Source organism: Cricetulus griseus, chromosome 9 (genome assembly GCF_003668045.3).
Source record: "Cricetulus griseus strain 17A/GY chromosome 9, alternate assembly CriGri-PICRH-1.0, whole genome shotgun sequence".
NCBI classification, from domain to species: domain Eukaryota; kingdom Metazoa; phylum Chordata; class Mammalia; order Rodentia; family Cricetidae; genus Cricetulus; species Cricetulus griseus.
In genome coordinates this window covers 19,329,135-19,356,091 of record NC_048602.1, presented here as the reverse complement: position 1 = coordinate 19,356,091, position 26,957 = coordinate 19,329,135, and the positions used below count along the sequence as shown (strand labels likewise).

Here is a 26,957-nt window from a genome sequence, read left to right as displayed (position 1 = left end):
TTGGTAATTTCCCACTATAGACCATTATGCCCAGACAGCTCTCTCTGTGCTCAATGCAGGATAAGAAGACTCCCTACCCCCAGAAAGAGCTTCTGGCTGCCTTCCTGACATTATTTGTAGACTGATCATGAACCTGGCTCCTGACTTGTATCAGACATGATCCTTGACACATTTCTCTATATATGTTTATACATATACACCAACCTGATAAGTCCATTCAATGTTGTCCTGCATGTATTTGTTTTTGTGGTGACAACTTGGTATTGGATAATGACAGAACAGGATGGCTCCTGGTCAAGGGTGGTTATCCTTCACCGGGTATTGGTGGTGCACACCTTTAATCCCAGCCCTTGTGAGGCAGAGGCAGGTGGATCTTTGCAAGTTCAAGACAAGCCTACTCTACAAGTGCTAGTTCCAGGACAGCTTCAAAAGCCACAAAGAAACCCTGTCTTGAAAACAAAACAAACGAACAAAAAGGAGTTTCTCTCCTACACTCCATGGCAAGCAATTGCCTATTCCACTTAATATAGGATTATGAAATTATGAAATCATCATAATGAAATTATCCCCATTCATGTTGGGAATCCAACTAGTGTCATTATTCAGGTCTCACTTCAGCATCTATATTCTTGAGAATTCATGCATGCAGCTTTCTGGCCTTAAGTATAAAATATTATCTCAAAGAAGGCATCCTGATTTCCTGGCTCTTATGATCATTTTACCCCCTATTCTGTGATATTCCCTTATCCTTATGCATGGGAATTGTATGTAAATATATTAGTTTATGAATCCAATGTCCAATTGTTTTCTGAACTTTGATCTATTGTGAAATTCTTTAATGGTTTCAACTTGCTTCAGCCAGAATGTTCTTTCATGAGGAATGAGTGCAACACTTTATCTGATGGTCGATAATAACAAGTATTGAAAATGCAGGTGGGAATTGTGCTGGTTCATAAAAGTGCTAGGAAGAGGTTCTTACAGTGGTTCAGTTCAATAACCAACAATGAATAGCTGGCTAGGTTTAGCTTGGAAACTGTGCAGGTGAATGTGATGAGCCATAACATACACCACTGATGTCATGCCTGAATGTTGTAAGATGGGATGAGAAAAAGTATCGACGTGAGGCTGACGAAGTTCAGTCTCATTGACATCGTCATTTCTTGGAGATGTGTGGATAGCCAATGAAACCTCAGTGAGATGACTACTCATGTTCTGTACATGAGCTTTTAAAAAACACACCCGTTAGAGATTACAAACAAACTGAAGTATGGTAAATGATGGTGTATCCTGTCCTATTCTTGTGAAGAGTGATGGCTAAAATTTCATAAAAGCTTTGTAGTGTGGTCAACTTTCAAACTTACTCTAAGATTTAAAAATTAAAATTTAAGAAATAGGAAATATATTCCACCATATAGCACAGATAAAATGTGGTAATATCAAAACTAGTTCCACAGAAGCATGGAACAGAGAAATAAGAATAAAAGAAAACAGGCAAATGCAATCACAGTATTCTCTGGACAATTCTTCTTATGTGTATTATTGTTTTAGCATGAGTAACTTTTCATTGGCAAATTGTTGCAAAACAGTCTCATCATTTTTATTAACACAAGTGACTCTTCCATTGAGGACAAATGTTAGCAGTTTTGTAAAACCTCTCCGGTCATGACCAGAAGGGAAATCAAGCATATTTAACCCTATTTAATTTCTTTCCAAAAGAAATAGCTAAGATAAAGTTGAGATGTATACAGAATCATCAAATTTTAACTGCTTTATCAAAAATAACTATCAAGTAAATTTTTCTATACAAGTCAGATTATCATTGTTTTGATAGAATGATATTTCTATAATTTATGACAAAAAGTGATAGTCCTCCATCGTAAAATATCATGAGATATGCAGAATCACATGTAATTTAATAGTTACGATGTTTTTATATGTGTCTGTAGCTAGTCAGACTCATATTTATGATGTGACAGTTTCTTCACTGTACTACATGCATTTCAGATATTGAAGACAGAATTAAACATTAACTAGAAAAAATTACTTGCTGCCTATATGGTTATTGTTTTCTATTCCTTGCAGGAGCAAAGCAGAAAGGGTTTTCATGGGAGTCATGAATCATCAGCAGAAAGGGACTCACAGTTGGGAAACACCCAGAGACAATTGTAGCCATGTTCACCAGGAGCCAGCCTGGATCATTCATCAGAGTCAAACTAGCATGCAAGAGGCAAGAAACTGCATAAAAGCAGACAAAGGTGCTCACCAAGAGCAGAATGGTCTTTGTGGCTCTGGTCTCAGGGGAGGACCTGAGGGACAAGTGGCTCCTTTGAATGTGTTTCATTCTCTGCTTGTGTCTGTAGAGGATGTAAACCATGGAAACGCTGGACCACAGCATCAGGCCCATGAAGAAGACATCGGGACTTGAAAGTAATGCTACATAGAGGATGTCACTAGTTTTGTCAACATAAACAGCAGCACAATATCCATACTCTTTTAGGTTTGTCATGTTTCTTTGGCTCCATCTTGCAGTCATATTCATAGGAATACCGATGTTTGCTATGAGGGACAGGATCCAGCTCATGTACACACAAGAAGCAATGAAACATGGAGACTTGACTTTATCCTTTGTCCATCTTGAGCACTTAGTGTTGATGGTGATGGCCTGAAAGACTCCCACGAAGCTGGTGCTGCTGATGGACACACCCCTCCCTACTCTGTGAAGATAGGGAAGAAATTTGCACCCTAAATCATCAAGGAAGTCTTTCAAACCAAAATCTGCTATTGTCTCAGGAACTCCTTTACATATGAGAGTCAAGAAGTTGGCTACAACCAAATGTTGTAAAATCCAGTCTGTGAACCTTAACCTGTATCCCATAATGTAAACCAACAGATAATGGTAGGCTAAGAAGGAGTTGCCTAATATTCCAAACACCACCTGTGATAAAAAGATCACTCCTATGGCCACTTCACCAGCTGCCATGTTGTGGGTTGTTGTTTGCTGACCATGAGGATGTGCATGGGAAGGTTAGGTACAGGCTGCATGGAATGCACGAAATCCAATCTTCCAATCTACAGTTAGTCAGTTAGTGTTCTTCTAAAACTTATGACAGATTTTGGTTCAAAGGTTGTTTCATAACTTTAGAAACTCAATTTGTAGATGTATATGCTATGAAAGCTGCATACACATTTTTTTTCCGGCTAGTTTCAAAGTGAAGACAAAGTACTCTGGACCATATAAAAAGGCAATGAAAAGTGAGAGAAATTCAACTCCATCAAAGGTTTGTAAATTCCTACTTAATTAATGGTGAAGTTACATCATTATACCAACTGACTGAAAGTGCTGAATGTATAGTAATACACCAATATCTGTAACACCTCAGGTCAGTTTTAAATATAAAGGAGTTATCATTGTGATTTATTTTTATACAATTAGATGGTCTTACTCTAGAACTGTATAATCTTAATAATAAAAATGTTCATGTTTGGATATAAAAATTATATTCATCAAATACAAATGTATCTTTATATAATGATGAAAATTGAGCTGGAACCTGCCTCATGACAGATGATTGATATTGACTGAAAATGGTCATAATAAAACATAGGTACCTAATGACTTATTTGCTATTATGCTACCATCACAAGTAAAATCAAACTTAAAGCAATGCAAATTAAATAATATGGCTGAATTACCACAAAGAAGAAATTATCCAATATTAAACATGGAAAATGTGCTCAACATTGCTATTGATTGGATGAAACACTGAAGTGCTGACTGATAGGAGAAGAGACACCTTTTTCTTTTTTTCAGACACCTTTTTTTAAGCAATGCAATTTTGTTGATGAATAGCATTTCTGTGGTGGTCATGTGTGATTTCGCACTGTGTTGGCATGAAGCGTTTTGTTATTATAAAATTGAAATAATATTTGTCCATAAAACCAATGTTAACATCTGTTACTATTTTAGATTCATGTCTATATTATACAGCACAAAAAGAGACTAAAATGGACCCCTGGGCTCAAACATCCTCTCAGTGAATAACATATTAGATGGATATTTTAATAACGAAAGGGAGATAACTCATTAAGGAAGTAAGAATGAGACGGTACAGAAATGAAGATGATGATGTGGAGAGCCATTACACCAATGCTAACTTTAACATGAACAAACCATAAGAGGGGATCAGCCTCATTATGAGCTCAGCCTGCAGGTTTTTCCTTGTAGATATTAATCCTGTGCCCATGTGTGCTGAGTTACAGAGAACCCAGCACACAAGCACTAGATACAAACTTTACTCAGAACTATGGGGTTCCTTTAGTTTCTTCCACCCATTGCCAGAATGCATGGAGGAAACTCAGAAAAAGACAACTTGGGGGACTGAGGCATAGATTTTTTTTTTCTTTTTGTTTTCTCAAGACAGGGTTTCTCTGTGGCTTTTGGAGGCTGTCCTGGAACTAGCTCTTGTAGACCAGGCTGGTCTCGAACTCACAGAGATCCACCCGCCTCTGCCTCCCGAGTGCTAGGATTAAAGGCATGCACCACCAACACCCAGCTGCATAGGTGGTTTTAAAACAACTCTCTTGAAAACTGCACTTGAAAATCAGGTTAAATCATCACTTAGATATACCACAGCCATTTCAATGGGGGTCTCATCTACTTAGACGAGCATACGTTATTATGGGCCTAGGACCTCAGTTTTCTGTGGGTAGAGTGTTGCTTTAGATTTCCAAGATTAATAAGGCATTGTTGCTACATCAGTTACAAGCTATTGATTTTTGGAGTGGTTACATACCTTGAGTCTTGTGATGTCCTTCCTTGTACTCTGAACTCTGATTTAAGGTCTGCAGCTGGAGGAGATCCCAGTGCTATTCTATTTGACAGGGTGCTGATCTCAGTGCCATGGTCTCTGTGACCAGGAGGTGAGCTGCAGGGAGGAAGCCAGTGCCTGAGATATGGGTATTGATTCTGACCTCACCTCCTGTCAGACCTGCAATTACCTTTTCAACTGCAGTAGCCATGGGCACACAGGGCTGTGGTGCCAAGAAGTTTTCTGAGTAATGCCTCTCCTGGGGTCAGTATTCAAAAACAATAAAAGTTCCTTGCTATCACTGCTTAAGGGAAAATTGCAGAGCTTGTTGAAACTGTCCTCTGCTGTTTTTCTTAGAGGTAAACTAGGTCCAGTGTATACTATCAGGAGATCCATATAGGACCTTCCATTGAGATATGTATATGTCATTCTATTTCCTGATTCTCTGAGGGATTTCATACTCAAGTATAGTTGTTCAGTGAGTAGAATACTTACATTACCATATAAAGAAGAAATTAAATTATAAACCTACAATGTTGGGATTTGCACATTGACAATATAAATCACAGATATATTAATTCACACTGGAATTTTCAAAGTCATTAGTAATCATCTATATTAATCCTTTTGCATTTGCAATTAAACCTACACATCTATGGATATTTTTTAAATTTTTTCACTATTAGCAAGGAAACACAGATTAAAATCCACTCAGGAAACATGAGGTTGAAATTGAGTGCCCTGCAAATAACATCAACAGTGAGAAATGAACTCCACACACCTGTTGTTTTAAATGAAGCCACAGTACACTTGTTTGTTCAAGAAGCTATTATTGGATGCCACCTATCCCTTCTACTTCTTCTGTTTTTTCTGTCTGTGTTGAATAGAACTTTCACATGTATTCCCAGAAAAAACTACATGACACAGTGTTGTCAGAATATGGACTTTCAGATTGAAACCTAACTAACGTGAAAACAGGTGCATGGCCTCTATGATGGATAACAGTTGACAGTGATGTTGATCTTGCTGAGATGTGAATATTCACTAGGTCAGTCCTACCATAAATAACTGCTCATCTGTATGGAGTTGTATACCTACCTAATTTAGTGACAGTTGTATGCTCTGTGTGATGAGTGATCAAATATGTAACCAAGGGTATATACTTTAGAGTGGACGATCCTTAGATAAAATCCCAGGAATCCTGTGTTCCTCTAAATTGTGTGGAATGCAATGCTTTTTTTCAGAGGTTCTCCCAATCTGCTGATAGTCTACGGGGTATTTCTCAATCTCTGAAATTATAACATTTGACACTGGCTATGGATAGTAGGTAACATTCCACCGGTTCAGGTTTGTACCTATGATGAACATACTCATATAAGGGGAAGGATTATGATGGGAAAAAGATACTTCTGTGCCCATCTCCATAGCATTGTATGATTTGGAGAAGAAAGATATCTATTTATCTTGCCACCTCATAGTAATTCTCAAAAAGTGGTCCTAGTAATCTTGTGCTATCATGCTTTCCTTGAGTTCAAAGATTGAGAAGCAATGAGAGGAGGATAACAATTAGATAACTTGAGACATATCTCTCAGGTGTTAACACAATAAAAATAACTATCTTTCAATGCACAATCTTCGTTCAGTAAATGAGGCACACTACCAGAAAGTGTGATAAAACCAAAAATGCTCTGACTACTATTTTTATTAGAAAAGGCATTTTAAGAACAAAGGGAACTAACTCTCACAGTCTTGCTTATGAGGTGCAAGGACATAGGACAAGTTTAATCAGTCTTGGTGTCATAGCAGTAGAAAAACTGATTAGCATGTCTGCCTATACCTCCTTGAGAAAGTTGTTGTGTAAGTTGAAACAGCATATGGGAAATTATGTCTTAATGGACTGGGTCATATAAGCTGAGGGACTTTTGATCATTACCATCTAATGTCCACATGAATAACACAGATAAGATGATGATAGTTAATGGAGAAACACTAGGAAGGTAACTAAGATATGAGGAACTGCATGATCCCCCAGTCTTGAGCCCTGATAGTATTGTTGAAACAGGCGTTAATTAAACAAGGACATCAGGACAGTGAGATGTTATAGTGGCTTTGCCAAATGTGAGGATGAGATCAGAATTTTATATGAACCTCTAGCATATTGGAGGGAAATATTGGCAATTTAAATGGTTTTATAATTTGTAAATTCATTCAAGGGATGGGGGGAATCAATGTACAAAGCTGATGAAAGGTTCTTCCCTGGTGACTTAAGACAATCTGTTGTAAGGGTGGTATTGAACCAGAGTGCTTTGGGGAAAATTAGGGGAAAGCCAACTGGCAAGCGAAGACTAAAGCCACACCCACCCTGGTGCCTTCAAACTTTCAGAGTTAAGTGTTGTTCCATCAGAGCTGAACAGCAGCTTTTGAATTCATTCCTTTTAGATGAGCTGCATGTGATTTTCTCCACATACCCTGTAGAACTACTCCCAGGCGTTGTTTTAATCTGGAAGTTAGAACACAGAGTAAACTCTTCGTCACTACAAACTCTTCCATCAGTCAACATGGCGAAGTTGATGTGCTCACTGACAGCTTCTCGAGCACTGGGGCCTCTGCTTCGCAGAGCTTTAAGGTGAAAGCACACAGCAACCATCAGAGGTGGCCGCCCCCAGGCCTCCCTGCTCCCGCGAGCATGGAGGAGTCACTGTCACACCTGTTGCAGCAGACCTCCCAGAGGTTCCAGCTGTGAGCAGCAAAATGCTCGAGTTCTCTCCTTGGGGCCACTAAGGCTCTATTGGAATAGCCTCGCGCCCACAGCGAGAATAATCCATGCAGACTTGTTGGCTAGAAGCGTGAGGCCTTTGTGGGGACCTAATGCCCATGCCCCTCTTGCTCGTGGAGGCTCCTGGTCCCCCACAAGATTTTTTTTTATCATTGATTTCTGAAAAGCTTTAAAGGATTTGCCTTCATCTATTAAAACAATCAGATGTTTTTGCCTCTTCAGATTCATTGAAGTAATGCATCACATTCATCATTTTGCACATGCTGAAGAATTCTCTTCATCTGATAGCCCTGTCTGTACTTCCTGCCTGGCTACTGACCAATGAGTGTTTGATTCATCCACAAATAAGAGAAATGGTTCTCCTGCCCTAAAGGGAACAACTGACTCCAGAGGTCCTCATGGGAATCTGAACTCCACCAGCAGGCTCCAGCACCCAGAGACTGCCAAGGACCCGGTAATAGCGGTCCTGCCTCCATCCAGGAGAAGAGGGCAGACATCAGAGTATTGGAACTGTTTGCATAAAGCAGAAGGGAACCTTGGTCCCATACCCACTAGGAGACAAAGAGACTCCTGCTACACCAGAAGAAAGGATGGGAAAAAGACAATATAAAAGCACATTCAACAACAGAAAAACCAATATGACACCAATATGTGGAGTGGATGAATATCTTTTCCCATTCCGTGGGATGCTGTTTTGTCTTGTTGCCTTACAGAAGTCTCTTGTCCTTTGCCTTATAGAAGCTTCTCAGTTTCAGGAGGTCCCATTTATCAATTGTTGATCTCAGTGTCTGTGCTATTGGCATTATGTTCAGGAAGCCGTCTCCTGTACCAATTCATTCAAGGGAACTTCCCACTTTCTCTTCTAAGTGGTTCAGTGTGGTTGGATTTATGTTGAAGTCTTTGATCCATTTGGACTTAAGTTTTGTCCATGGTGATAGCTATGGATCTATCTGCAATCTTCTACGTGTCAGCATTCAGTTATGACACCACCATTTGTTGAAGATACTTTCTGTTTTCCATTGTATAGTTTTAGCTTCTTTGTCAAAGACCAGGTGTTTATTGGTTTGTGGGTTAGTATCAGGGTCTTCAATTCGATTCCATTCTTCTACATGCTTATTTTTGTGCCAATATCAAGATTTTTTTTCAGGACTTTATCTCAATAGTATAGGTTGAACTTAGGGATGGTGATGCCCCCAGAAGGTTCTTTATTGTACAGGGTTCTTTCGCCTATCCTGCATATTTTGTTTTTCCATATAAAGGTTAGAACTGTACCTTCAAGGTCTGTGAAGAATTGTGCTGGGATCTTGATAGGGATTGCATTTTGAATCTGTAGATTGCTTTTGGTAAGATTGCCATTTTTACTATGTTGATCCTACCTATCCAAGAGCATGGGAGATCTTTCCAATTCCTGGTATCTTCTTTAATTTCTTTTTTAATGACTCAAAGTTCTTGTCATTCAGGTCTTACACCTGTTTGGTTAGAGTTATCCTAAGATATTTTATGTTGTTTTGGCTGTTGTAAAGGGTGATGTTTCTCTGATTTCTTTCTCAGTCCCTTTATTGTCTATATATAGTAGGGCTACTGGTGTTTTGAGTTAATCTTGTATTCTGTCTCTTTGCTGAATGTTTTTATCTGTTGTGGGAGTTCTTTTGTAGAATTCTTTGGGTCACTTCTGTAGACTATCATATCATCTGCAAATATTGAAAGTTTGCCTTCTTCTTTTCCAATATGTGTCCCCTTGATCTCCTTTATTTGTTTTATTGCTCTAGCAAGAACTTCAAGTACAATATTGAAGAGGTATGCAGAGAGTGGACAACCTTGTCTTGTTTCTGATTTTATAGGAATTTCTTTGTGTTTCTCTCCATTTAGTTTGATGTTAGCTGTTGGTTTGCTGTATAATGCCTTTATTATGTTGAGGTATGTTCTTTTTATCCCAGATCTCTCTAAGATCTTTATCATGAAGGGGCATTGAATTTTGCAAAGGCTTTTCAGCATCTAGTGAGATGATCATAGAGTTTTTCTTCCTTAGTTTGTTTATATGGTGGATTACATTGAAGGATTTTTGTATGTTGAACCATCCCTGCATCCCTGGTATGAAGTCTACTTGATCATGGTGTATGATTTTTTGGATGTGTTCTGGGACTTGATTTGCCAGTACTTTATTGACTATTTTTGCATCAATGTTTATGAGGGATATTGGTCTGTATTTTACTTTCTTTGTTGTGTCGAGTGGCTTGCATACCAAGGTAATTGTAGCCTTGTAAAAAAGAGTTTGTCAATGATCCTTCTGCTTCTATTGTGTCAAACAATTTGAAGAGTATTGGTATTAGCTCTTCTTTGAATTTCTGTTAGAATTTTGTGCTGAAATCATCTGGTCCTGGCCTTTTTTTGGTTGCAAGAATTTTGATGACTACTTCTATTTCCTTAGGTGTTAGAAGTATATTTAAATTGCTTACCTGTTCTTGATTTAATTTTGGTAAGTGATATCTATGTAGAAAATTGTCCTTTTGTTTTAAAATTTCCAATTTTGTAGAGTACCGGTTTTCAAAGTATGACCTTAATTTCCCCACTATCTTTTGTTATGTCCCTCTTGTCATTTCTAATTTTGTTAATTTGCATGTTCTCTCTGTGCCTTTTGGTTAGGTTGGATAAAGGTTTATCTATCTTGTTGATTTTCTCAAAGAACCAACTCTTTGTTTCATTGATTCTTTGTATTGTTTTCTTTATTTCTACTTTATTGATTTCAGCTCTCAATTTGATTATTTTCTGGCATCTACCCCTCCTGGGTGAATTTACATCTCTTTTTCTAGAGCTTTCAGGTGTTCTGTTAATTCTCTAGTGTGTCTATTCTCCAGTTTCTTTATATGGGCACTTGACATTGAGGGATATCAATGACTACTGTGTTACGATAAATCTTTCTGCCAAAAGCTGTGGAGCCCCACTGCCATGTGTGTGCTTTACACCAGCCGACTGCCTGAGTTAGGGCCCAAATTAATACACAGTAACTTGAATTAGGTTCAAATGTTGCTTGGCTAATGACTAGGATTCTCATCTGTTAGCTCATTCTCAATTATCATAAATCTATATATTTTATAAGACTTATCTTATCAAACACCTTCCATTGGTGTCCCTCCTTGCTAGTGGATCACATTGTGCCACTGGAGGAAGAGTGGAGGGGAAAAGGGGACTTTTCCTGTTTCTCCTTGCTTAAATGAGTCTCCTTGCTATGTCACTTCCTGCCTGGATCACCACCTCTCTACTACATTTCCCGAATCCTCTTTGACTCCTAGTCCTGTCTAATTTGCTGTCTCATTGGCCAAACAGAACTTTATTTATCATCCAGTAAGACAAACACATACACAGAAGCACTCCCTCCATCATATCCTCTTTTCTGTCTAAATAAAAAGAAAGATAACTGATCTTTTATAATAACTGAAGAAAACTATAACCACAACTATCTGTCTTTAACTCTATCAAAGACTACAGAAGGAAAATATATAAACTCTAGAATTGACAGAGACATCTGGCTACCTGGACAGTCACCTAAAGTTCCTCTGTGACATTGGGGCATCTATCTTCAGCCCATAGGTCACAGTGTGTTTGGCACACTTCTCCATTTCAACAGGAACTCTTCAGTACTGTCTTGTTTTGTAAGTTCAGCAGTCACTTTCTTGTGGGTCCTGTATGTCCTGTATGTTTATACAGCAACAAACAGTCCAGGCAAGAGCAGTTTCTTGCCCAAATGGCTAATCTTGCCATATTGAAAGCAAACTCTATAATGAATTTCTTTGAGGCCCATCCTCCTTTCTGATGTAATTGGTGTGCCAAGAGCAGTTGTGTCTCATTGCCAAGAAAAACCCTAAACCATTTAAATGCCATATTTCTGTAGGTCTTTGAAAGGTTTGAAAAATTCCTATCCATCTCAAATACATCTCTGTATATCTAGAAGACCTAACTAACCTAATTATAAGTTCTGACTATGATAGGGGACTATAACCTGTATTTAATTATGCATATCATTTTAAAAGATCTGTATAAACACAATACCTGTTTAAGAGGAGACATACACATCACAAAATTGACCTTAAAGTTGTAAATAAATGAAAAACCATGCCAATGCAAAGTATTCATTCCTATATCCTATTCCCCTTTTTTTCTTTAAAAAGAGATTGACTATGTTCATTATCATTTATAACCAACCCCATTTAAATGAAAACAAACATTTATAAACAATATTTGGGGATTTGGGCATCGTTCTTTCTAAACTGCTTCCTGCTGATTGGGGGTGATGTTCATGCCATATGGATCATGATAAAACAAAGAAACCTAACCAAGTCCTTGTTTTTGTAGTCTGTAAGGCTGTATCATCTCAGCTTTAGGGGGTCTTGCTTGATCAAACCATATTAGTCTGGAAGGAATCCACAGCTTTTCATTTTCTGTGGAAATACAAGGAAAACCTTTATTTCCAAGTAGCCTGTCCTTAGACTTAAATTTTGAAGTCAGACCATTTTTAAAATGTATAAGTTTGATTAATTTAGCAGCATTTATAATCAAATGTATTTTAGCAGCAGTAAGTTTTTCCTCAGCAATCAAACAATTTAAACACAACAATATGGCATAAAGTATCCAGATTCTCTGTGTATTTTCATCTTTATGTGGCCTTTTTATTACTTTATTTTTACTTTCTTTTGTTTCTTTTTTTCCCCCTGAGACAGGGTTTATCTGTGGAAATCCCCCTGCCTCTGCATCCTTCAGCAAATCCTACTGGCGTGTGCCACCACAGCTGGCTACTCTATTTCCTCCTGTTATTTTTCTCTCACAAACCTACATATATATATTTAATTTATTTATTAGTTCTAGTTAGGGAACAAGCTTGTTTCACATGTAAGTCCCTTATCCCTCTCCCTCCCCTCACCCCCATCCCTCCTCCCCCACCCCCAGCCTACCCCCCACCCCATCCACCCTCCACTCCCCAGGCAGGGTAGGGCCCTCAACCAGGGCTCTGCAAAGTCCACCAAATACTCCTGTGCTGGTCCTGGGCCCTTCCCCATGTGTTCAGGGCCAGAGTGTAACCTTTCACGTGGGATGGGCTCTCAAAGTCCCTTCTTGCACCAGGGAAAATACTAATCCGCTTCCAGAGGCTCCCTGGAGTGCAGAGGCCTCCTTATTGACATCCATGTTCAGGGGTCTGGATCAGTCTTGTACTGGCCTCCCCGACAGCATTTGGGGTCAATGTGCTCTCTCTTGTTCAGGCCAACTGTTCCTGTGGGTTTCTTCAACCTGGTACAGACCCCTTCGTTCTTCATTCCTCCTTCTCTTCAACTAAATTCCCGATTTCAGCTCCTGTATATCTGTGGATGTCTGTCTCTGCTTCCATCAGCCACTGGATGAGGGCTCTAGGATGGCATAAAGAGAAGTTATCAATCTCATTTTAGGGGAAGGGCTCTTAGGTTATCCTCTCCACCATTGCCTGGATTGTCAGATTGTGTCATCGTTGTAGGTCTCTGGAGATCTCCCTGGTTCCAGATCTCTTCTCGGACCTATGGTGACTCCCTCTGATATGGTATCTCTCATCTTGCTCTCTTTCCTCTATTCATCCCCCAACTCAATATTTCTGCCCCTCCATTTCCTCTCCTCTACTCCTCTTCTCTTGCTCTTATTGTAGCAGCTCCTTCCCCCCCTACTTTCATGCTCCCAATTAGTTCAGGAGTTCATGCCATGTCCCGCGTGATTGTCTTGCCAGCAAGAACAACACAGGACACTCGGATCCTTCTGCAGTAAAGCTTTATGCGTCTTGAGAGAGAGAGCATGAGCTTACAAAAGCGGAGACCCCAAGCCAAGAATCCCGTCCCCTAATAAAGGCTGGCAACCACCGCCTTGGACGTGTTACCCCATGATTGGCTGTAGCTCATCGGACCATATGATGCCACGAGGCAGAGATCAAGGAATGGAAAGTTACCCAGCGCCTGCGCACATTAACTTGTTTACATTCGGTGCCTGCCGGATGCAGGCGCCATCTTGTAATGGAGAATGCAGGGACGGCTCCCTACAATGCCACTTCCATTCCTGGGGACCATTTATCCCTTAGAGTCCTTCATGTTTCCTAGTTTCTTTGGTGAAGAGGATTATAGGCTGGTAATCCTTTGCTCTATGTCTAAAATTCATATATGAGTGAGTACATACCATGTTTGTCTTTTTGTGACTGGGTTACCTCACTCAGGATGGTTTCTTCTAGTTCCATCCATTTGCCTGAGAATTTCAAGATTCCATTGCTTTTTTCTGCTGAGTAGTACTCCATTGTATAAATGTACCACATTTTCTCAATCCATTCTTCAGTTGAGGGGCATCTAGGTTGCTTCCAGGTTCTGGCTATTACAAACAATGCTGCTATGAACATGGTTAAACATATGTCCTTGTTGTATGAACATGCACTATTTGGGTATATACCCAAGAGACGAATGGCTGGATTTTGAGGTAGACTGATTCCCATTTTTCTGAGCAACAGCCATACTGATTTCCAGAGTGGTCTTACAAGTTCGCACTTCCACCAGCAATGGAGGAGTGTTCCTTTTTCTCCACATCCTCTCCAGCATATATTGTCATTGGTATTTTTGATTTTAGCCATTCTGACAGGTGTGAGGTGGTATCTCAGAGTTGTTTTGAGTTGCATTTCTCTGATGGCCAAGGATTTTGAGCACTTTAAGTGTCTTTCACCCATTTCAGATTCCTCTGTTGAGAATTCTCTATTTTGATCTGCACCCCACTTTTGAATTTCGCCTACATATATTTTTTAATGCAGTGTAAACCTTTAGAGATTTTTCTTTATCTGGATCTGTCTTTATCATCATGGGAGTGCTGAGTCCAAACCCCAAGAGTGCCGGGATGGTGCGAGCATATGGAAGCTGCTCGGATGCCTCTCATTGGCCTCACAGGGCAGGCTGGAGTGGCACGTTTCCCTCTTCCTCTGGAACCTTGGGGCATGGGGTCATCCCGCTCACTGACACCATTCTGTTACCATAAATCTTTCTGCCAAAAGCTGCCGAGCCCCACTGCTGTGTGTGCGCTTTATGCCAGCTGCCTGCCAGAGTTAGGGCCCAAATTAATACACAGATACTCGTATTAGGTTCAAATGCTGCTTGGTCAATGACTAGGATTCTCATCTGTTAGCTCAGTCTTAATTATCATAAATCTATATATTTTATAAGACTTATCTTATCGGACACCTTCCATTGTTGTCCCTCCTTGCCGGTGGATCACATTGTGCTGGAGGAAGAGCAGAGGGGAAAAGGGGACACCACTGATTGCTGATTCTTTTTTGTTTTGTATTTGTTTTTGGTGGTGGTATTGTGTGTGAGTCTTCCCCCTATTTCTGGCTTTTGGTAAAGTGAGATTATATATTGCCTATGTTTTGTGAGTGTAGTTAACTTCCTTGGGTGGTAGTTTTCCTTCCAGAAGTTTTTGTAGGGCTGGATTTGTGGATCTATATTGCGTCAATCTTGATTTGTTATGGAATATCATCTTTTCACCATCTATAGTGATTGAGAGTTTTGCTGGTTACAGTAGTCTGGGCTGGAATATGGGGTCTCTTAATGTTTGTAGAACATTAATATAGGACCTCCTGGCTGTCAGAATTTCTATGGAGAAGCCAGGAATAGTTCTGATAGGTCTGCGTTTATATTGTACTTGGCTTTTTACCTTCACTGCTCTTAATAGTCTTTCTTTATCATGTATGTTTGGTATTTTGATTATTATGTGGCAAGGGCACTTTTTTTTAGTCCAGTCTATTTGGTGTTCAGTAAGCTTCTTGTACTTTCATAGGCATGTCCTTCTTCAGGTTGGAAAAATTTCCCTCTATGATTTTTGTTGAACATGTTTACTACACTTTTAAGCTGGACTTCTTTGCCTTCTTCTATACCTTTATTCTTAGGTTTGGTCTTTTCATGGTGTCACATAATTCCTGGATATTTTGTGTTAAGGATTTGTTGTACTTAAGATTTTCTTTGCTTGAGGAATCTATTTCCTCTAGTTTATCTTCAGTGCCTGAGACTCTGTCTTCCACCTCTTGTGTTCTTTTGGTTATGCTTGCATCTGTGGTTCCTGATTGTTTACTCAGCCTTTCTATTTCCAGTATTCCCTCAACTTGTGTTTTCTTTATTGTTTCTATTTCAATTTTCAGGTCCTCAACTGTTTGAATTGCTTCCTTAATCTGTTTGATTTTTTTTGGCTTTCCTTAAGAGATTTGTTGATTTCTTGAATTTTTTGGTTTGTTTTTTTCTTCCATTTCTTTAAGGAATTTTCTCATATTTTCTTTGAGGGCCTCTATCATTTACATGAGGTTGTTTTTAAGGTCATTCACTTATTCTTCATCTGTGTTTGGATGTTCAGATTTTGCTGGTGTAGAATCCCTAGGCTCTGGTGCTGTTATATGAGCCTTTCTGTTGTTGGATATGTTCTTATGCTCTCATCTTCCCATCTCTTCTTACAGTGGGTATAGGTGTGGTCTCTCCTTTTCCTTTCAACCAGAGAGTGGAGGGGCAAGAACAGAATGGCTCTCAACCAGAAGGTGGAGTGTCAAGACTGGAACAGCTGCTGATGAAACCGGCGGCTTTGTTCTGCTTCCTGGTCCTTCTTAGGGGTAGGTGGTGATGAGGGCTTAGGGGGCCCAGGTCAGGGGGCTTGGACAGGGGGTGGTGGGCCAGAATATCCCCTGAGACTCAACTCTCAACCAAAGGTTGGAGGGGCAAGACAAGAGCAGTCTATATGAAAGAACATAAATTCTCATCATGAGGCAGACATGTGGCTGGCCATCTTTAATCTGAGAACAGGTGAAACAAATTAGGCAGGCCTGTATGAATTCAAACCATCATGGTCTTCATGGAAGGTTTCAGACAATTCCAGATAAAAAATGAGGTCCTGCTCATATAATAATATTTGTAGATTTCAGGCATGTAAACCTTTAATAGTCCTATATAAAGAGGTTCTAAAACAATTGGAAGAACAAATAATAGCCCCCAAATCCAGCCCATACTATAATTGAGTAACACACATTTGAAATAGAGATCAACTGGACTTCATCTTACAAATTCATATCTTAGTATAAGAACTATGACTAGTTTTGCACTAGGTTTTGAGAAAGTTATTCATTCTGGAATATGTCCTGTTCCTGATATGATGAAGACTGTTCTTATTTGGCTTTCTCAAGATAATGTAGCACTTTGGGGCAAAAATCAATCCAAGGAGGGCTGCACTAGAAGCCAAGATAGAGAAGACTTCCATAGCCACCATGACCTTCCCCTTGGTGCTGTGGTATACAGGGAGGAATGTGACCCAGACACAGAAGAACACCAGCATGCTGAATGACAGGAACTTGGCTTCATTGAATGTGTCAGGCAGATTCCGGGACAAGAAAGCCATAGTATAACTCCCGAGTGCCAAGAAGCAGAGGTATCCCAGGACACCATGGAAGGCAAAAGCTGAGCCCTTGTTACACACAATGATGATATGTCCATGTTCAGCATGAGCGTCTTGGTCAAGGAAGGGAGGAGAGGTTCCTAGCCAGATTACACAGAGGACAAGGTACATCACAGTACATATGGGGATGATATAGTTTGGGGCCTTTGATATCATTAACCACCTTACCACTCTGCTTGGAAAAGTGACCTTGAAGGCAATAATCACTGTGATAGCTTTAGCCAACACAGTGGCAAGAGCCACAGTGAAAGCACCTCCAAATGTGATCTGCTGCAAGATACATGTGGTAGTGTTGAGAGAGCCAATGAAGAGAAAGGTACAGAGGAAACAGATGATCAGTGTGATGAGCAAGGTGTAACTGAGTGTTCTATTATTAGCCTTGACAATCGGGGTGTCTCTGTTCTTCACAAAGAGTCCAAGAACCATAGCAGTGAGTACAGAGAAGCAAAGTGCTATGGTTGTGAGAGACATCCCCAGGGGGTCCTTATAGTCAAGAAAACTCACAACTTTCTGGAGGCAGTGTTTCTTCTCTGTGTTTGCATACTGACTTTCTGGACACTTCATGCATTGATCCATATCTGTTCAGAAATGAAGGTGATGTGATCATGCGTCCATCTTGAGTTGATCATTTTTATCCTAAGACATTTCTCAGTTCCTGCTCTTTGGATTATTACCTAAGTTAACTTTCACTTTTTCTTAGAAACAAAGTAATAAGTGCTCTGCAGTGAATAATTCCATAACTATACAACCCGTCTTCCTTATGTGATATTTCACTTGCTATTTATATGCACATAACTGTGTGTAAACCCAAAACAAACATCTTTTCTCCTCCTCTACTCCTCACCTTCTCTAACTTTTCTCTCCCAGCCCAATGTGCTCTCTATTTCTCATTTTTACATTTTAATACACCCCGAGTCTATTCAGTTATGTTAGTCTATATAGTTTGGAAATGTCACAGTATTGAAACATTTATAGATGATCTAATAAAAGTGTCCAATAATATGGTTCTCTTGTAAGTTGGTAAAATTTATCTTTTGTTTGAAATTCAGTCACACTGATTCATAATATTAGATTTCCACTGTCATTTTTTCTTGCGTTTCTTAAAAGAAACTCAACAATAGAACTTTAATTTTGTTTTATAGAAAAACTTTAACAGAGATTTAAATACACTTTAGGAGAGTAAAATGTATTTCTCTACATCTTGTAAATATTTACATGTTTCCTTACACTATTATGACACATTGACATAATTCTTCTCAGGACCAAATTTAAAGATTTTATCTCAAGGTTGGTAATTTCCATTCTTTCATATGGAAGTATTGATTTCCTTTTGGTTTTCTACTTTGTAATGAGTGACCCACATGTATAGCTCCACCAGTTAATAAAGGCCTATGACAGGTGCAATGAAAACTAGTTTATATAGAATGAAGTTCCCTATTTCAAGATACCAGTATCTTTCTGCATAACATTCAATCAGTAATCTTTTCTACTTCAAGTGCTTAGTAGAATTAGCCACAATAATTTTGTGATTATATACTTATTAGATGGACTTTGTATGGATCAATGAAACTCTCTTATATACATATGAAAATATTTATGAAAATGCCATAAGCCAAATTACAATTATATATGTACACATATACATGGGAATTAACATACTCTCCCTCACTCTTTCTCTCTCTCTCCCTCTCTTTCTCTCACTTTCACTCAACCTATCTCTCTCTCTGTATATATATACTATAAACACACATAATATATACATCTATAGATATTATTCATTTATATAATGTTTTTCTGTATAGAATGTCCACATATATTTACATATATGCCTGTGCATGTGTGCACATATATTCATTACATGGGGTTACATTTGGCTGACAGTTTGAGGGCACAGTTATTATATCTCCATATGGGAAATTCATGGAGGAATTTCAGAAAGAACAGAAGAGTCAGAAGTTATGAAATACTGTAAAGGAAGAATCAATAACAGACATAGGATGACATTTGCATTTATAAATTCTCACGTGTGACATGAAGCATATGACCTGTGAAAACTTAGACAAGTTCAAATATCACATATGGAATATTTGCATAAATAATTACCCTTGCCTGAGAAGCTATTTATTTTATTGCTTGTTATAAGAGGAAGACACATTTGTCTTTAAGAGTGTGGCCTGATGTAATAATTTGTTCTTATTCCAGCAGATCCTCCATAACAAAGCACATTTCGGCATTGTAAACAGGATTCAATAAAGATTTATTTCATATTTTTGAATAGAACAACAATCAAGCAAGATGAAAGGTTTGGAACATTTGACAAGGCATAGGTATGATAAAAATACATAATATGAAATACTCAAAAGTTAAAACATTTCAAAATTGATAAAGCCCTAGTTCTTCCTATATTTCTAAGTATGTAAATACTGATTGTAAAGACTTTTCTTCCCAAAGAAATATCCTGTGAGTATGTTCATGACCAATTCCTTGAAGTGGAGATTCTATATTCCATTGTAGCTCTTAGCTGATGATATAGCCCTACATAACAGATTGTTGAAATTGTCTTCAGGATATTGCTTATGTTACATGGAGCAGAACAATAGAGACATACATAAACATAGTAATTAAATAGGAAAATTTGAAATTTATTTATGCTGTACAGTTAAAAAACCTGTATACTCTAGACATCCAACACAAATTTCTAATATGCTCTGTATGAAACAAGATATCTGGGAAGAGTCATTATGAGTATAATGTATCCTACACTTAGCTCAGTCCTAATCATTTTGAAATACAGTTAGTAAATCATTAAAGTTTTCCACTCTGTTACTTTGGGTTAAATTTTGTGGGGAAGTAAAACATGCAGCTCAGAACATAGTAAAGGGCTTTCTTGAAGTTGTCCATGAATAGAAATCAATTATAAATTTCTATGCCTTGTGTATTTAATTCTAGAAATGGTAATAAACAATTTGTGTCCTAAATTAGAGAAGGTATAATATTGTTTCACTGTTATGCTTATATTTTTCAGTGGTTAAGATAATTTGAGATCCGATAGAGATGTGGAAACATTCAGTCTCTTTAAGATTTTTGCTTACCTGTATCATTAGTAATCTCATTGTCAGGACAAGGAATGCAATCATAGCAGCAAACAGCCTTGCCTTCAATGGCAACTTTCCTGAATCCAGCTGCACAGCTCTCACTGCACACAGACTGAGGAATCTAAGAATAATGGAAGCACTGTTAACAAATACTCTAAGTTTATTGAAAACCCCAATAATACTGGTTTTGTAGATTACATAATTTATTTGAAAGCTTTATACCTACAAATACAAAAATAATTTTAAAGGGCTATGTTCGATACAAACTTGATTTGAGATTATCACAGTGCTAGAGAATTTGGAGCACAATGAGTCAGGGACAAGTTTGAAGCAGGTAGGTCAATAAAAACATAACTTAGAAGGGCAACTGTTCCTTTCTGACATTACCTGTCTGTTTACTTACTGACTAATATGTTGAGATACTTTTAAGTCTACCATCATTGTGAATTATACTTGCCACTTTGACAGGACTTATAATCATCATGGAGGCAAATTGTTTGGCATTTCTGTGAGTAATCTTAAAGAGAAGTTTAAAGTTTTTACTTGAAAAGTGAGCTTCACTATCCCATTGACAATTGTCTCAGAAGGAATGAGAAAAAATGTTATCTGTGGTTTTTACAGCTTTCTGCTGTGAATATGGTGTCATTAGGAACCTCATGATCCCAAAACAATAAATTTTCAAAGAGAAGGGCTGCATCTACAAACTTTCAGAAAAAGAAATACTTTCTTAGGTTATTTTAGCTACATATTTATTTGTAGCAGGACTGGAGAGAAACATAGACACCTGTACTCTATTGTAGTTTTCCTTTAAATAGGTGGAAAAGGGAAATGATAATTGGTTGGTTTTTTATTTAAATTCTTTAATTACTACTCATATTTACATATCCATCCCCCCATTTCCTCATCCTCCCATCCTCCCCTGTTCCCCCAACCCCCAATCCATCCCTCAATCCATCCCCAGGGATAGTGAGGCCCTCCACAGGGGACCTTCAAAGTCCATCATAAGCCTAGGCCCTCCTTGTTGTAGCTGGGCTGTAATAGTATCCCTTCATAGGTGCTCTACAGATAAACACTGGCTCCACTGTTAGAGGTCCCATAGAATGCTTTGGCCTCCTAGTTGGCACCCACATTCAGAGAGCCTGGTTTGGTCCAATGCTATCTCCCCAGCTTTATGACTAGGGTCCCCGTGCTCTTAGTAGGTCAGGTCAACTGTTTCTGCGAGTTTCTCTAGCACCATCTTGGCTCCTTTGTTCATCCCTCCTCCCTCTCCACAAGTGGATTCCAGGAGTATGGTTCAGTGTGTGCTGAAATTTTTATGCATTGAATCAAAATTAACTATTGGACTGTTCAGAGGCCTGAGAGGTGAGTGTTCCACTTCCCCCTTTGAACACCCATCTACCAAATCCTTGGTCTCAGTGCAAAACTCTGAGGTCTGTCCCCATCCATCTCATCCACACTTCCAGGTCAGCAGGAAAGACTCCTTCAGGCAGGTTAGACCAATGTCACTCCATAGGACCCACTCTGCTCCATCCATCCCCAATGAGTTCAATAGCTCCGTGGGACACAGATACCTAGTACACAGAGTACTGAGAGAGAAGAATGAGAAAGAAGACATACAGAGAGGACTGAGACCAGCCCTGAGGGCCACAGACATCTACTGTACAGAGATGGTTGAGGAAGAGGACAAAGACAGTTGGGTCAAGAAACAAAGATACTGCCTACACCAAGCAAAAGAATCAATGGGTAGACATCAGTATAATGTATTCAGCAACCTAAAGAGTAATATGGCAATACGAGAACCTAGTCATACTACATCTGGGAGACCTGAACATCTCAGCAGAAGAAGCAGAAGAAAATGATTTTAAAAATAACTTGATCAAGATGATGGAGGTCCTTGCAGTATAAATGAAGAACTCACTTGAAGAAATGGAGGGAAAGACACACAAAACTAGGAAGAAATCATTAAGTCCCTTAAAGAAATTCAAGAAAACAAATAAAAAAGTCCAAGATTTGAAAATTGAAGTAAAGGCAATAAAGAAAACACAAATGGAGGCAATTTTGGAAATTGAAAATCTGGGTAAATGAACAGGAACTATAGATACAAACTTAATAAATAGAATGCAAAAGATGAAAGAAAGAATTCCAGGTGTTGAAGACACAATATAACAAATGAATTCATTGGTCAAAGAAAACATTAAATCCAACAAAGTCATAACACAAAATGTCCAAGAAATCTGGCATACCATGAAAAGACCATATCTAGGAATAATAGGGTTAGAAGGAGAAGAATACCAGCTCAAAGGCATGTAAAGTATATTCAACAAAATCATAGAATAAAACTTTTCCAATGCACTGCAGCAAATGCTTGTGAAAATACAAGAAGCATATGAACATGAAATAGATTTGATCAAAAAACTTACTCCCACCATATAATATTGAAAACAGTGTAGATAGAATAAAGAAAGATGTTAAGAACTTCAAAGGGAATAGGCAAAGAAGCATATGAAGGAAAACCCATCAGTATAACTCCCAATTTCTCAATGGTGACTCTCAAAGACAGAAGAAGGTCTTGGACAAACGTTATGCAGACTCTAACAGATCACAGGTGCCAACCCAGATTACTATATCCAGCAAAACTTTCAATTACAATAAGTGGAGAAAACAAAATATTACTTGACAAAACCAGATTTAATCAATCTATCCCTACAGAAAGCACTAGAAGGAGTTCAGGGCCAGCCTGGTCTCCAGAGCGAGTGCCAGGATAGGCTCCAAAGCTACACAGAGAAACCCTGTCTCGAAACACCAAAAAAGAGAAAGCAGTAGAAGGAAAAGTCCAATACAAGGAGGTTAGACATACCCAGGAAAACACAGGCATTGATAATCCCACATCATGAAATCCTTCTCCTCCCACACCACCACTACCAAAAAATAACAGGAAACAACAATCACTGCTCATTGATATCCTTTATGTCAATGGACTCAAGTCACCTATAAAAAGACACAGGCTATCAAGTGGATAGGAAAACAGGATTCATCCTTCTGCTGCATACAAGAAACCCAACTCAACTTCAAAGACAGACATTTCCTCCAGAGTAAAGGATAGTAAAAGAATTTCCCATCAGATGCACACACACCTATGAACATCTGATTTTTGAGAAAGAAGCCAAAATGGTACAATGGAAAAAGGCAAACCTCTTTAACAAATGCTGCTGGCATAACTGGAGGTTAACATGTGGAAGATTGCAAATATATCCATATCTATTGTCATGTACGAAAGTAAAATCCAATTGGATCAAGGACCTTAATATATGTACAGGTATATTGAACCTCATAGAAAATAAAGTGGGAAGTAGGCTGGAAAAAATTAGCACAGAAGACCACCTCTTAGATATAACACTGGTAGCATAGACACTGAAAGCAACAATAAATAAATGGGACCTCCTGAAACTGACAAGCATCTCTAAGGCAAAGGACATTGTAAAGAAGACAAAACATCAGTCTATAGAATGGGAAAAGATGTTCACCAATCAACATCTGGCAAAGTTTTGATCTGCAAAATGTATAAAGAACTCAAGCTAGACATCACAATCCAAAATAAACCAATTGAAGGATGGGGTGCAGAGATAACAGGGAATTCTCACCAGAAGAATGTCAAATGCCCAAAAAACATTTAAGGGTGTGGTCACCATCCTTAATTACCAGGGAAATGAAAATTAAAATGACTGTGAGATACCATCTTATACCTGCCAGAATGGCTAAGATTAAAAGTACTGAGGGCAGTTTATGTTGGGAAGGATGTGGAGTCAGTGTTAACACTCCTCTGCTGCTGGTGGGAGTGCAAAATTATACAGCCATTTTCAAAATCATTGTGGCAGTTTCTAAGAAAATTTGGAATCAATCTACTTCAAAACTCAGCAATACCATTCTCTGTCATTTCCCCAAAGGACACTCAATCATACTACTACTAGGACATTTGCTCAACAACATTCGCAGCATCATTATTCATAATAGCCAGAACTGGGCATCAACTTAGGTGTCGCCGTGCTGAAGAATGGATAAAGATAACGTGGTAATTCACTCAATGGAATACTCCTGAGCTGTAAAAAATGATAAACTTATGAAATTTTCAGGCAAATGGATACCCCTCAACCAAAGAATGGACAAAGAAAATGTGGTTCACTTGCACAATAGAATACTAGTCAGTGGAAAAAAAATAATGACCTCATGAAATTTCAGGAAAATGGATGGAACTAGAAAAAAACCCAACAACCTGAGTGAGATAACCCAGACTAAAAAAGGCAAACATGGTATGTATTCATTCATAAGTGGCTATTAGATGTAAAGCAAAGTATAACTAGACTAAAGCCCTTAATGTCAAAGAAGTTCTGTAACAAGTAGGACCCTAAGAGGGCCACATGTACCACCCTTGGAAGAAAAATTAGATTAGCTGGGCATTGGCCACACACATGCCTTTAATACCAGCACTTGGGAGGCAGAGGCAGGTGGATCTCTGTGAGTTTGAGGCCAGCCTGGTCTCCAGAGTGAGTGCCAGGATAGGCTTCAAAGATACACAGAGAAACCTTGTCTCGAAAAAGCAAAAAAAAAATAATGAAAAAGAAAAATTAGATTATATATAGAGGCATAACCTGGGGTGGTAAGTAACAGGGGAAGAAGGATGAGAATAGGAGGGAATGGGATGTCCCTGGTAAGGAGGGATGTAGTAAGAGCAATGAAAAAGATATGTTAATTGAGGGAGCCACTATGGGTTTAGGGAGAAACTTGGTGTTAGGAAACTCCCAGGAATCCTAACAAGGAGGGGTCTAGTAAAACTCCTAGCAATAGTAGAGAGAATGCCTGAACTGGCCTAACTCTGTAATCAATTTGATGAATACGTCAACTGTCATCATGGATCCTCATCTAGTAAATGATGGAACCACAAACAGAGATCCACAACCAAGAATCAGACAAACTTTAGGAATCCAGGAGAAGAAGGGATGAGGGAACATATGAACAAGGGAGGTAAGTTCATAATGGAAAAATCTACAGAGACAGCTGAACCAAGCTCATGGAAACTCTGAACTCTAGATCTACAACAGAAGTAACTCAATGGGACAAAAGTTGGCCCATCATAGGTGGTAGACAGTTGTGAAGCTTGGAGTATCAGAGGGGCCCCTGTTAGTAGGACCTTCATACAAACCTTGCATATGAGCTAGTGTGTTGGAGACTATACCTTAGGGTAAGCTACCATGATACTGGCAGTAGGACCATGATATAATCTCAATACATGAGTTAGCTTGTTGGAACCCATTTCCTATGGTAGGATGTTATGCTCAATCTTAATCCATGAGAGTGTCACCTGGCCCAGTCTCCACCTGTTGTGTCAGACAATGCTCACTTATCATTGGAAATCTTCCCAGTAGGAAGAATGGATTGGGGGTTGGATGGGGGTCAGTGAGGGAGGGTGGGAGGAGGTGAGGGTGTGGGAGGAGTAATGAGTGGGAGAATAGGGTTACAATGTAAAATGAAATAAAAAAATAAAAAAATGGAAAAAAGCCAAAAAAACCCCACAAAAAAACAAAATGAGCTACTCATCTTTCAAATACAGTAAAGGAATTCTAATGGAGACATAGTGTGTTGGGTTGGATGAAAAGTAGCAATTATATATACAGATATGTGACAACATGTATCCCCTATAATGGTAATATAGACAGAGTTATTAAAACTTTAAGAGTGGCAGACTTGATTCAGAATTATTTTAGAATCATTTATAAGAAAGACTCACCACCATTCTAGTTTTCTCTCTCTACTTCTAGAGTGTTGACTGACACATCTTATTTCAGGATCCAGACAATCTCTCCATAGGTACAATACCCCTACATGCCTTGTGACTATAAAGACTCTCACACCTCAAGTACTATGAGTCAAAATAAACTTATTTTTCAAATATCGTTTTTGGTGTTGGTGTTTGATAAGAGCAAGAAATGTAATTATTATACAGTTTCGTGGTTTGAATCATAAATTATGAAACTGTCTCCAGAAGAATATTCTATGAGACATTACAGAGATTTAGCATCCTACTTCTCAAGTACACCTAATTTGTGTCAAGTAGACAAAAAATAACCCATGAATTACTGAATATTAACAGACATTTAAACCTAAAAATTCTCATCTTTACGAATCAGGGAGCAAGCCTTCCCCCTCTGCTGCACCAATCTCTCCTGATGTGAGTGTACCCTCTGTTCCTACCCAACTCCTGCTCAACGGCCTCTTCATCCCCTGGATCTCTATGGGCCTGTGCCTGACATAGAGTGGACCCGCTCAGACAAGGAGGACCTCCCTGAGTCTGGAAATACCTCATTCTTCCCTCCCCCTCTGCTACTCAACCCCTACTGAGTGAGGAGACTACCAGGAGAGGCAAGACCATCCAGAGCTGCAGACATTGAAGTCTTGGCCCCCACACACCACCGAGTGACAAGAGGAGATAGGGAGACCCTCATCTGCACCAACTGGAAGAAGACTTTTGAAGAAGGCAGAATCAGAACACACTCAACAGAAAGACCAGTATGACACCACCAGAATCTAGGGACTCCACACCAGCAAGATGTGAAAAGCACAACACAGAGGAAGAAGAAAAGACAGACCTAAAAATCTACTTCATGTAGATGTTCAAGACCCTTAAAGAGGAAACAAGAAAGTCTCTTAAAGAAATAGACGAAAAAACAAACAACAAATTCAAGAAATAATTAATTCTCTTAAAGAATCTAAAGTGGGAGGGACTTCGAGAGCCCATTCCACTTGAAGGGATTC

General features: G+C 38.9%; 2 protein-coding genes across 2 annotated transcripts in view; both read right to left on the bottom strand.

Moving 5' to 3' along the window:
* Positions 1–2,059: 2,059 nt before the first annotated feature.
* LOC100755405 (vomeronasal type-1 receptor 4) lies at positions 2,060–2,980 on the bottom strand. The gene has a single exon (XM_027433950.1). It carries the CDS (start codon positions 2,978–2,980, stop codon positions 2,060–2,062), a length of 921 nt encoding a protein of 306 aa, XP_027289751.1.
* Positions 2,981–16,704: 13,724 nt separating this feature from the next.
* LOC100755119 (vomeronasal type-2 receptor 116) overlaps positions 16,705–26,957 on the bottom strand; it is a 31,656-nt gene continuing 21,403 nt past the window's right edge. Inside the window, exons 5-6 of the mRNA XM_027433951.1 lie at positions 20,148–20,271; positions 16,705–17,633 (exon numbers count right to left, since the gene is read on the bottom strand). Of these exons, the coding sequence (XP_027289752.1) occupies positions 16,705–17,633; positions 20,148–20,271 (1,053 nt within the window). The remainder of the gene's footprint in view (positions 17,634–20,147; positions 20,272–26,957) is intronic.

What these genes read in the sequence shown, in the direction of transcription:
- LOC100755405 (XM_027433950.1), bottom strand. Translation starts at nt 2,980, where the DNA reads ATGGCAGCTGGTGAAGTGGCCATAGGAGTGATCTTTTTATCACAGGTG.